General features: G+C 69.8%; 3 protein-coding genes across 5 annotated transcripts; 1 reads left to right on the top strand and 2 right to left on the bottom strand.

Annotated features, from left to right (window-relative positions):
- The first annotated feature begins 19 nt into the window (after positions 1–19).
- CD63 (CD63 molecule) lies at positions 20–3590 on the top strand. Its single transcript, XM_064638817.1, has 8 exons — positions 20–111; positions 530–603; positions 1721–1909; positions 2545–2619; positions 2709–2804; positions 2872–3015; positions 3092–3175; positions 3390–3590. The coding sequence occupies exons 2-8, from the start codon at positions 538–540 to the stop codon at positions 3453–3455; spliced, it is 720 nt and encodes a 239-aa protein (XP_064494887.1). The 5' UTR covers positions 20–111; positions 530–537; the 3' UTR covers positions 3456–3590.
- Positions 3591–3924: 334 nt separating this feature from the next.
- Positions 3925–7059, bottom strand: RDH5 (retinol dehydrogenase 5). Of its 3 annotated transcripts, none has more exons than XM_064638806.1 (5): positions 6978–7059; positions 5642–5962; positions 5001–5259; positions 4741–4904; positions 3925–4260 (listed from the first exon to the last, which is right to left on the bottom strand). In XM_064638806.1, exons 2-5 carry the CDS (start codon positions 5952–5954, stop codon positions 4037–4039), a joined length of 960 nt encoding a protein of 319 aa, XP_064494876.1. In that variant the 5' UTR covers positions 5955–5962; positions 6978–7059; the 3' UTR covers positions 3925–4036. The 3 variants fall into 3 exon arrangements, with proteins under 3 accessions (XP_064494876.1, XP_064494873.1, XP_064494874.1); XM_064638803.1 differs by lacking the exon at positions 6978–7059 and adding an exon at positions 6292–6395; XM_064638804.1 differs by lacking the exon at positions 6978–7059 and adding an exon at positions 6292–6467 and having other exon boundaries at positions 4082–4260; positions 4737–4904.
- A 356-nt stretch (positions 7060–7415) lies between these two features.
- BLOC1S1 (biogenesis of lysosomal organelles complex 1 subunit 1) lies at positions 7416–9170 on the bottom strand. The gene is made up of 4 exons (XM_064638818.1): positions 9032–9170; positions 8716–8788; positions 8155–8287; positions 7416–7744 (listed from the first exon to the last, which is right to left on the bottom strand). The coding sequence occupies exons 1-4, from the start codon at positions 9090–9092 to the stop codon at positions 7631–7633; spliced, it is 381 nt and encodes a 126-aa protein (XP_064494888.1). The 5' UTR covers positions 9093–9170; the 3' UTR covers positions 7416–7630.
- Between the last annotated feature and the right edge of the window lie 1527 nt (positions 9171–10697).

Consider the following 10697-nt stretch of genomic DNA (forward strand, 5'->3'; position numbering starts at 1 on the left):
CGGGGCGGGTCCGGGGTCCTGTTGACTCCCCCGGGCCCGTCACATGATCGGGGAGCGCTCGGGAAGGACGGCGGGGAGCGGGACCGGGAGCGCCGGGAGCACCGGGACCGGGTGGGGAGCGGGACCGGGACTACCGGGAACGGGGCGGGGAGCGGCACCGGGACCAGCGGGAACGGGGGGAAGAGCGGTATTGGGAGCACCGGGAGCGGCGGGGGAGCGGCACCGGGACCACCGGGAACTCGCCGAGGCTCCTGGGCTGTGGGGGGAGCGGCACCGGGAACTTCGGGAGCCCCTGGGCCGGGGTGGGGAGCGGGACCGGGACCAGCGGCACCGGCAGCGGTTGCGGAGCAGCCCCGGGAACTCCGGGAGCGGGGGCGGCGGCACCAGGAATTCCGGGAGCACCGGGAGCAGGGCGGGAGCGGTGCCGGGACACCGGGGCTCGGTCCCCGGGCTCGGGACGGGGGGTCTCGGGCCGGTGAACGGGAGCGGGGGTGGGCGCGGGGCCGGTGCTGAGCGGCGGCTCCCCCAGGACGGGCCATGGCGGTCGAGGGGGGCATGAAATGCGTGAAGTTCCTGGTCTTCTTCTTCAACTTCATCTTCTGGGTAAGTGCGGGGCCGGGGGGCACCGGAGGGACCGAGGGGGGTCCCGGGGCCGGCAGAACCCGGTAGGGGGACCCAGCCCCCCCCTCCCCACATCCCCCAGACCCTGAGTTGGGGGTCACGGGGACGGGGGGGGGGAGTGTCCTGCTGCCGTGGGGGTGGTCCTGGGGGGGCAGGAAGGGACCCCCGTGCCTGCTCTGGGGCTCTGCAGCCCCATGTGCCATCCGTCGGTTCCAGGGTTAACGGGGGGAGCCCGGCCCTGGGGTCACGGTGGGGACCCCGCGTGGTGGTGGGGGGGGACCCCCCCCCCCCTGCCTGGGGTCCCCCGATAAGCGGGGCGCGGGTTTGGGGAAGTCGGGGTGAGGAAAGAGGCGGGAGAACCCAACGGCCGCGGCGGGGGATGGGGGCTGGGGGGGTCACGGGCCCCTTCCCGGCCGCTCTCTCGCCCCCCACGCAGGGAGTCACTTGTCCCCACCCTAATCCTGCCGGGCTGAGTCACCCCTCGAGGGCCGGGGGAGGCGGGGGGGACACGGTGACACGGCAGGACACGGCGCCAGCCCCCCCGCCCCCCCGTGTTTGTGCAGCGGCGGCCGAGCCCACGCCCCGCGAGCAAACAGGGCACGGCCCGGGGGGGAACCGCCGCCCCCGGGACACGGGGGAAGCGCGGCGGGGGTCCCACCCTTGCGGGGGGCTTGGAAAGGGGGGGGAATAGACCCCACAGCCGCGCAGGGGCGAGGTGTCCCAGCTCCTGTGGGAGGGGGCTGCCGGTGTTTCCTGGTGGGATAAACTCCCCCCCCCACCGGCACCCCCGATCCACAGGGACCCCCAGGGCAGGGAGCCGGTGCCAGATTCCCCCTCCGAGGCCTCGCGTGGCCGGAAGGCCGGACTTCCTGGACTTTCCGGCACTCGTGGGGCCAGCGGTGCCCCCCCGTGCCCCCCTCCCACCGCGGGGGGGCTGTGCTGGGAGAGAAACCTCCCACGGCCCCCAGGAAGGGGGTCCCCGGTGTGAAGCCAAATCCAGAGAGGCTGCGGGTGCCCCCCCGCCCTGGTGGCTCGGGGGGGTCCCGGGGGGGTCCCGGCTGTGCCCCAACGCTCTGTGCCCCCCCTCTGTGCCCCCCAGGTGTGCGGCGTGGCCCTGATCGCCATCGGCATCTACGCCCAGGTGGCCCTGGGTAAGGCCCTGGTGGTCAGCAGTGGCTCCTCGGCCGGGACCCCCGTGGCCATCCTGGTCCTGGGCGTCATCATCTTCTTCATCTCCTTCTTCGGCTGCTGCGGCGCCTGGAAGGAGAGTTACTGCATGGTCACCACGGTGAGGGGGAAACCTGCTGGGCCCCGGGACACCCCCATCCAACCCCCCCGGGACACCCCCATCCAACCCCCCCAGGGGCACTCCCATCCAACCCCCCCCCCCGGGACACCCCTATCCAACCCCCCCCCCCGGGACACCCCTATCCAACCCCCCCAGGGACACCCCCATCCAACCCCCCCAGGGACACCCCCACCCTGACCCCCCCAGGGACACCCCCACCCTGACCCCCCCAGGGACACCCCCATCCAACCCCCCCCAGGGACACCCCCACCCTGACCCCCCCAATGTGACCCCCACCCAACCTCCCATCATAATCCCCACCGTGACCCCCAGCCCAGTCTCCGCTCCCTGAGCCCCCCCTGTGACCCCCCCACCCTTTCACTGTGACCATCCCCCAATGCGACCCCCCTACTGCAGCCCCTCTAGTGACCCCCTCAACTGCCACCATGACCCCCCCACTGTGACCCCCCCAAAATACCCGACCCTCCTAAACTCTCCCTGGAACCCCCATCATGACCCTCCCTCACTCTGAGCCCTCACCTGACGCTGCCACTACAACCCCCACTCAGCCCCCATGAACCCCCACCCCCACTGTGACCCCCCGGGGACCCCCTGACCCCCCCGTGCCCCCCCAGTTTGCCGTCCTGCTCAGCATCATCTTCCTGGTGGAAATCGCCGCCGCCATCGCCGGATACGTCTTCAAGGACAAGGTGGGGACATGTGGGACAGGGACACAGCCCCCCCTCCCCTGGGGTCCCAGGGACCCCCTGGCCCCGGTGTGACCCCCCCGCCCCCCCAGGTGAGGTCGGTGCTGAAGGAGGGGCTGCAGGAGGCCATGAACAAGTACGAGGAGGACCCAACAGTGACCGAAGGGCTGGACGAGCTCCAGAGGGAGGTGAGTATGGGGGTGGGGGCACGGGGGGGCATCCGGGCCCCCCTGACCCCCCCCTTCCTCCTCTCAGCTCAAGTGCTGCGGGGCCAACAACTACACGGACTGGGCCAACATCCAGCAGTTCCAGGCCAACGACACCGTGCCCAGGTCGTGCTGCCGCGTCAACACCACCACCTGCAACGTCCACCCCACCCCTGAGACCGTCTATGAGAAGGTGAGACCCCCTCCCAGACCCCCCTGCCATGCCCCGGGGGGGGTCCTGCACCCCCTGACCCCCCTGTCCCCCCCAGGGCTGCCTGCAGAGCATCGAGGCAGAGATGAAGAAGAACATCCTGGTCGTGGCTGCGGTGGCTCTGGGCATCGCCTTCTTCGAGGTGGGATGTGGGGCTGAGCCCCCCCAGTGTGGGCTGAGCCCCCCCAGTGTGGGACTGACCCCTTGGTGTGGGGCTGAACCCCTGCAATGTGGGGCTGACAGGGCTGACCCCCCCAACACCCCACAGTGGGACTGACTCCCCCCCCCCAGTGTGGGGCTGATGGGGCTGAAACAACCCCCCCCATGTGGGACTGACCCCCCTTTTTCCTCCCCAGATCCTGGGCATCATCTTTGCCTGCTGCCTCATGAGGGGCATCCGCAGTGGCTACGAGGTCATGTAGCCACCCCAACACCCCCAGGGGGGCTCTGGGGTCCTGGGGGGTCCCCCTCGGCTCTGCTGGGGCAGGGTCCACGTGCCAGCCCCCCCCGGGGGTCCCTCAGGGCCGGGAGGTGTCCCCGGGTGTGGAAATAAAAAGCTTCTGTAGAGCTGAGTGTGCCCCCCGGGAGTGGGGGGCGTGGGGGTCCCTCGGGGGTGGGACAAGGACCTTCCTGGGTGGGGGCCATGTCAGTGTCCCCAAATCCTCGTGTGCCTCCTCAGTGTCCCCAAGTTCCCACGTGTCACTGTGATGTCCCCAGCCATCCCTGAGCAGGCTGGGGTCAGGCTGGGGGGCTTATTCACCACCCTTGGGGGGGGTCTCACAGCTCTTGTGGGGGTCTGGGGGCTCTGTGGGCCACCTCAATGTCCCCAACAGTCCCTGAGTGCCACCTCAATGTCCCCAAATCCCCATGTGTAACCTCAGTGTCCCCAAATTCCCAAGTGCCAACAGCCCCCAGCACCCCCCGAGCAGGGAGGGGTCGGGCCGGGGGGTTTATTCACCACATTTTGGGGGTCTCACCGCCCCCGGGGGGGTCTGGGGGCGGTCTAACGGACACGGTGGGCCGGCTTGGGCAGGATGGTGGCCAGGACCAGGTCCACGACGCAGGAGGGCAGGTAGGAGGCCGGGAGCCAGAGCAGCTTCGCGTCCCAGCCCGCGCTGTAGCGGGTCCGGGGGTGTCGCGCCCCCAGCGCATGCTCGATGCACCCCGTGACCTTGGTCAGGTCCCCGTCACACATCAGGGTCATGATGAACCTCTGCACCTTCAGGTCTGGGGGGGAAAAGGGGGCATCAGGTGGGGGGGAAGGGGGTTCAGGGAGGGGGAAACAGGCAGCAGTGACTTTCTGCACCTTGAGGTCAAGGTGAAGTGGGAAGGGAGAGTGGGGGAACTGAGGCAGAGGTGAGCTGTTGCACCTTGAGGTGTCAGGGATACAGGAAAAGTGGGGGTAGGTGAGGGGAAACTGAGGCAGGAGTGAGATGCTGCACCTTGAGGTCTGGGGGGATGTGAAAAAGGAGGGTCAGGAAAGGGGGAACTGAGGCAGAGATGAGCTCGTGTGCCTGGTGTAGCACCGTGTGGGTGCAAAGGATGCAGGAAAGGGGGTGGTGTGGAAGGGAACTGAGGAAGCTCAGGGGGATGAGGGAAAAGAGGGTTTGGGAGGAGGGAAACGGAGGCAGAGCCCTCCTGCCCACTCACACTTATAGAAGCCCCCCATCCCCTCCCATTTTTGAAAGAAGTCCCCCCCTCACCCACATTTTTGGAAGAAGTCCTCCCCGTAGCTGAGCCGTGTCTCAGGTGCCAGGCGCTCCCAGAGCTGCTGCAGCGACGCCTCGAGGACCTCGAGGTTGGTCACGGCCGTCTTGAAAAACCCGGGCTCGACGATGCTCACCTTGACCCCGAAGTGGTACATGTCCCTCCTGGGGGGCATGGGCGGGTCAGGGGGGCTCCGGGACCCCATAGGGAGGGGTCAGGGGCGGGTGGGGGGCTCCAGGGCTGTGGGGCCTGGCACGCACCGCAGGCTGTCCGAGAAGGCCTCGACGCAGTACTTGGACATGCAGTAGCCGCCGCCGTTGGCCGAGATCCGGCCCAGGACACTGGACGTGTTGACCACCCGGCCCCGCGCCCGTTTGAGCAGCGGCAGCAGCTGCAGCGTCACCTCGATGGCCCCGAAGGTGTTGACGGCCATGACCCGCCGATAGTCCTCGATGTCCATCCACTCCGTGGGGCCGATCGGGTTGGCCACCCCCGCGTTGTTCACCAGCCCGAACAGGCCTGTGGAGGGCACGGGGTGAGGTCCCCCTGCCACAGCCCTGCCCCAGGGCACCTCCCCTGGGACCCCCACCCCACCCCCAGTGTGCCCTGGTGGGACCCTCCCTCCGTGTCCCTGGGCCTCCCTCAGGACCCCCGTCCTGTCTCCAGGGTGCCTTGGCAGGACCCTCCCCTCTGTCCTGCCCCACGGCTGTCCCTGCTGGGACCCCCCCCATCCTGTAGCCCCTCTCTGGGGCTCCCCACAGCCCCACCACCCTTCACCTTAGGATGCCCTGGTGGGACACCCCCCCCATGTTCCATCCTTGTGAGGGACCCCTAATCCTGCCCCACAGCCCCTCCCCACAGCCTCGTCCCCCCATATCCCCCGTGCCCCCCTTGCCCTCACCTTTCTCTCCCACCTCTGCCCTCACCCACTCCCCGGCCCTGCGGATGCTGTCGGAGCGGGTCACGTCCAGCAGGGTGGTCCGGAGGTGGCCCCCGCAGCTCCTCTGGAGGCTCTCGGCGCCGTGCGGGGTCAGGCAGGCGGCGAGCACTCGGTAGCCCCTCCGGCTGAGCCGCCGGGCCAGGAGGTTGCCAAAGCCGCTGTCACAGCCCGTGATGAAAACGTGCTTGTCCTTCACCGAGGGCAGGGTCCGGTGGTCCCGCACGAGCCAGCCCAGCGCCCAGGCCAGGGCAGCCAGCACCACGTACAGCCACATGGGGGGGCCTGCGGGGCGGGGGGGCTGTGGGACCCCCACCAGGACCCCCCTGCAGCCCGGGTGGAGCTCGGCTGGACCCCCCACCCTGCCCCGGTGCCACCGGCCTGCGGGGAGGGGGGGCTGTGGGACCCCTGCCAGGACTCCCCTGCACCCCTCAAATGGGGACACCCCCCTGCCCCCCCCGGGGGTCTGGCCCCCCTCAGGTGGGGGGTGGGCAAAGGGGGGCACTCAGTGCCCAGGTGCTTTGGGCACACAGGTGACCCCAGGGCCATCCCTGTCCCCCCGGGGTGGTGTTTGGTGCCCCGGCCCCCCCGAGCCCCCCCGGCCCCTGACCCACCTCCCCGCGGCCAGGCCGGGCCCGCGGGCGGCCGAGCCCGGATTAACCGGCCGTGCGTCACCGCCGGGGCCGGACCCAGCGCCGGGGCGGCTCCGGGAGGTCCCACCGCGGCCCCTCCCGCAGCAGGAGCGACCCCCGGGGCCCTCTGAGCCCCGGGGCATGCGGGGAGGGGGCCTGCACCGTGGGGTCTGGGACCCCCGACCCGCCTGCCCCCACACCCACCCCTCGCGGGGAGGGAGCCCTGGGGGGGCCGTGCCCCCGTGCAGGAGCCCCGTCTGAGGGGTTTTGGGGGTGTCAGGACCCTCCGTTGCTGGTTGGGGGTTATGGACCTGCTGGGGTGGGAGGGACCCCCGTTCCCACCCTCGGGTTTGGGGGGGGTCACTAAAGGGGGGAGGACAGTCAGGGTCTGTCCTGTGCCGGGGGGAGTCATGCCCCCCTCCAGAAGCCCCATCTGGGGGGGCTTGGTGGGTGTCAGGACCCCCATTGCTCCCCACTTTCAGGTTTGGGGGGGACACTGAAGGGTGGGGGGACACCCGGGGTCTGTCCTGCACCTCCAGAGCTGGGGGGGGTGGGCAGGACAAACTGGACAAACTCCCCTCACCAGCCCTGGGGCAGAACCCCCCCTCTGGGCAGAACCCCCGCAGGAGACCCCCATGGGTCGGGGTGCAGGGGGGGTCCCCACCTACCTCCTGAGGGCAGAGGGCTCCAGGCGCTGCTCTGGCCACGGCGCTGGGGCCGAGTGAGGTGGGGGGGTCCCGTGAGAGCCGGGGGGGGACGTGGCCACTCCTCCCTGTGCCCAGCACGGCCAAAGGTCTCGGGGGGCTGAGCTCCCCCCCCGCGATGCTCCAGGGAAGGGGGGGCTTGGGCACCTCTGGGGGTGCTGGGAGACCCCCTCACCTTGTTGGGGGACCCTCCCCATGGAGGAGACCCTGCCCAGAGAACACAGAGACCCCTGGGGCCCCCTCCCAGCCCGGGGGATGGGGGGGCATCGCCCCCTCCCTCGGGGGATTAGGGCCCTCCCATCCCTGGGAAATAGGGGGGGCATCACCCGGAGCCTCCCCCGGGGGGATTTAGAGCCCAGAACGGGCCCTTTGTCCCAGGGAAAAAGGAGCCTCAGAGCCGAGTTAAGCACTAAGGAGGATGAGGGGGCTTAGGGGGGCCCGGGGGGGCTGTACCAGGGTCCTGCCGGTGCCTGGCCCAGCCCCCCCTCCCCGAGCTCCCCACACTTTATTCCACCCACTCCCAGGGTGGGGGGTCCGGGGACGCTCCAGGAGCTGCTGCTGCAGGACCCCCGTCCTGTGCCGGGAGCGGCCGCGGTGCTGGGGGTCCCGGGGGTCCCTCAGGAGCAGGAGGAGGGCTGGAGCTGCCCCTTGTAGACGTACTCGAGGGCGGTGGCGATGGTCCTCATGTCCATCTCGATGCTCCGCGCCCAGTTCTCCACGTCACCGATCTCCTGTGGGACGGGGTCCTGGGGGCTTGGGGGGGTCCCACAAGGGCCCAGGGATCTGGGGGGTCTCTGTCCCTCCCTCTGGCAGATGCAGCTCCACGGGGCTGCTGGGACCCCCGGGTGCTCCCCGAGACCCTCTGGATTCTGCTGGGACCCCTGGATGCCACCCAGGCCCCCCATTGATGCTACCCAAGACCCCTGGGTGCTGCCCACCCACTCCAGCACAAACCCAAGGGTCTGGGGGCTGCCCCCCCCCCCCAGAGACCACAGGGGTCCCCCTCCCCCTCAGTGCCCCCTCCCCTTATTGCCCAGTGCCCCAACTCAGTCCCAGGGGTGTCCCAGAGTGACACCCCCCGTGGCGAGTCGGGGGTGGGATCCCCCCCAAGGGCTGTGGATTTTGGAGAGGGGCCCCCCACCTTGAGGGCCTGGTTGAAGTTCTCCACCATGGAGATCCAGTGCCCCGTCTGCCGGGCAAACTGGGCCGCCTGCACCTGCAGGGTCTTCACCTCCTGGTCCAGTTTGCGCTGGTTCACATAGGCCTGGGCCACCCTGGGGGGCACGGGAGGGGCTGGGCCGTGGGGTCCTGCCCTGGCACCCCCCAGGGCAGGGGGAGCCCCGAAAAAGGGACAAAGAGCTGGGGAGGGGTTGGGAGGGGCTGGGGGTGTGTTGGGCAGGGTTTTGGGGGGGAAGGGGTGAGGGGGTGGGGGGTCCTAGGTGGGTCCCCAGCTGGGGGCTTGGGGGTTCTGGGGGTCCCTGGGAAGGGGGGTCTGCGGGGCTCGGGGGTCGCCAGGCAGGGGTTTGGGGCTCAGGGAGTCCTCAGAGGGGGTTTGGGGGTCCCCTGCTGTGGTTTGGGGTCCGGGGGTCCTCGGTCGGGGTCCGGGGGTTCCCAGCCGTGGTTTGGGGTCCCCGGGGGGGTTGGGGACCCGGGGGCCCCCGGCTGGGTGTCCCCGGAACGGGTCGGGGGGTCGTGGGCTCACCCCACGTTGAGGTGATCGACCAGGGCCTCTGTGAGGCGCGTGGCGGCCGCGATCGCGTCCCTTCGGCGCCGCTCTGTGTGGGGATGGGGGGGTCACACACACACACACAGGGCCGTGAAGGGCGGCGGGGCCCCCAACCCCATGACGTCACAGGTGCGTGCGTGACGTCATCGTGACATCACTGCCCTCCCGCTCCCCTCCGTGACCGACAGCCGCGCCAACCAATGGGGCGCCGGCCCGCGGTGAGCGGCAGGTCCCGCAGCCAATGGCGAGCGGGGGCGGTCGCGGTCGCCATGGTGACGGGGGCGGGTCTCACCCTGCAGCTCGCGCCGCTCGCTCTGCCGGGCCTGGTGCTCCTTCAGCAGCCGCGACAGCATGGCGGGGGCACGTGACCGTGACGTCACCGGCACGTGACTCCCGAGTCGGCACGTGACACGGCGCGCGGGGACACGTGACCGGGGGGCTGTGGGGGGCGATGGAGGGACCTATAGGGGACTGTATGGGGTCTATAGGGGACTGTGTGGGATCTATAGGGGACTGTATGGGGTCTATAGGGGACTGTATGGGATCTATAGGGGACTGTATGGGGTCTATAGGGGTCTGTATGGGACTGTATGGGGTCTATAGGGGTCTGTATGGGATGTATAGGGGTCTGTATGGGGTCTATAGGGGTCTGTATGGGGTCTATAGGGGTCTGTAGGGGGTCTATAGGGGTCTGTATGGGGTCTACAGGGGTCTGTAGGGGGTCTATAGGGGTCCGTAGGGGACTGTAGGGGGTCTGTAGGGGACTGTATGGGATCTATAGGGGACTGTATAGGGTCTGTAGGGCACAAACCCCGGGGTTCAGCAGCCCCAGAGGATGAGGAGGATGAGGAAGATCCGTCATTCCCTCGCGCTGGGGAGGGAGGATGAGGAAGGTGAGGATCAGAGTGGGGAGGGGGCTCAGGGTCCTCCAGCTCCCGGTTCCGCCTCCCCGCAGTGGCCCCGCGGTGCCGCTCCCAGTCGCTCCCAGTTCTCCCAGCAGGGACCTGGCGGAATTCCCGCAGAACCCGAGATAAACCCGGGAGGGTAAAAATAACCCCGACTCCGGTTCCAGCCCCTCCGAGCCCCGGGAGCGGCTCCGGGATCGATCCCGGGGCCCTGGGAGCCAAGGAGTGTTTTGGGATTGGGGGGGCTGTCGGCATTCCTCTGCCCCCCCATCCCGGGATTGGCTCCGGGAGGGTCCCGGCGGGGTTCGGAGTGGGCAGGGACGGCCATTCCCGGCAATTCCTGCCCCGCCTTCCGCAGGAACGGGAGGTCAGTGCCCGGTGGGGACCTCGCAGGTGACAATGACCCTGGCCCAGGTGCCGCGGGGGTGACACCTCTCCAGGCGCTCATCCCGTCGCCAATGTGCCGATGGGAGCTGCTCCCGTCCCTCCCCCCGCCCGTGGACGGCGCTCCGGGGGTATCCCGGATTTCGGGATCCCATCCAGCCCTCCCCGGAGTTCACAGAGCGTTCCCCTCCCTCCTTCCCTCCCGTCCCTGCCCCGCCCCAGCGCCGCTCCCACCTCCGCTCCCCGGGAAGCGCTTCCCCGTCGCCCACTCGGAGCTCCCGATCCCTTCCCAGCCTCGGCCGCAGTCCCGGGGCCGTGGGAGCGGGATGAGTCCGGCCCCACTTGCCCTCTCCGTGCGGGGGGGGATCAGCCCCGCGGCCCCCCCGGAGCTGCTGGGATGAGGCTGCGGGTTCAGGGAGCTCGGAGCTCCCGTCCCACTCAGAACCAGAGCGAAGGGAATCTCCCAACAAGGAGTTTTCTCCTCCTGATTCCTGACTCTGACCCCCCCCCCCCCCCCGGCCATGAGAACGCTCGTGCTCCATGTGCACATCCCTCCACTTTTTGGGACACTTGTCCCAGAAAGAACCCCCTGGAGATGGGACAGAGGGGACAGAGGGGATGGAGGCTCCGTGTACGGGGGTGCTGAGGTGGGACGAGGTCACGGGACAG

The sequence above is a fragment of the Pseudopipra pipra genome, chromosome 30, assembly GCF_036250125.1.
Source record: "Pseudopipra pipra isolate bDixPip1 chromosome 30, bDixPip1.hap1, whole genome shotgun sequence".
Lineage (NCBI taxonomy): Eukaryota > Metazoa > Chordata > Aves > Passeriformes > Pipridae > Pseudopipra > Pseudopipra pipra.

What these genes read in the sequence shown, in the direction of transcription:
- CD63 (XM_064638817.1), top strand. Translation starts at nt 538, where the DNA reads ATGGCGGTCGAGGGGGGCATGAAATGCGTGAAGTTCCTGGTCTTCTTC. An exon ending in TCTTCAACTTCATCTTCTGG is followed by an intron (nt 604 to 1,720) that starts GTAAGTGCGGGG and finishes TGTGCCCCCCAG; the next exon opens with GTGTGCGGCGTGGCCCTGAT. An exon ending in GATACGTCTTCAAGGACAAG is followed by an intron (nt 2,620 to 2,708) that starts GTGGGGACATGT and finishes CCGCCCCCCCAG; the next exon opens with GTGAGGTCGGTGCTGAAGGA.
- RDH5 (XM_064638806.1), bottom strand. Translation starts at nt 5,954, where the DNA reads ATGTGGCTGTACGTGGTGCTGGCTGCCCTGGCCTGGGCGCTGGGCTGG. An exon ending in GGCAGAGGTGGGAGAGAAAG is followed by an intron (nt 5,260 to 5,641) that starts GTGAGGGCAAGG and finishes TGCCCTCCACAG; the next exon opens with GCCTGTTCGGGCTGGTGAAC. An exon ending in GCCTTCTCGGACAGCCTGCG is followed by an intron (nt 4,905 to 5,000) that starts GTGCGTGCCAGG and finishes CATGCCCCCCAG; the next exon opens with GAGGGACATGTACCACTTCG.
- BLOC1S1 (XM_064638818.1), bottom strand. Translation starts at nt 9,092, where the DNA reads ATGCTGTCGCGGCTGCTGAAGGAGCACCAGGCCCGGCAGAGCGAGCGG. An exon ending in CGAGCGGCGCGAGCTGCAGG is followed by an intron (nt 8,789 to 9,031) that starts GTGAGACCCGCC and finishes ATCCCCACACAG; the next exon opens with AGCGGCGCCGAAGGGACGCG. An exon ending in GTCGATCACCTCAACGTGGG is followed by an intron (nt 8,288 to 8,715) that starts GTGAGCCCACGA and finishes CGTGCCCCCCAG; the next exon opens with GGTGGCCCAGGCCTATGTGA.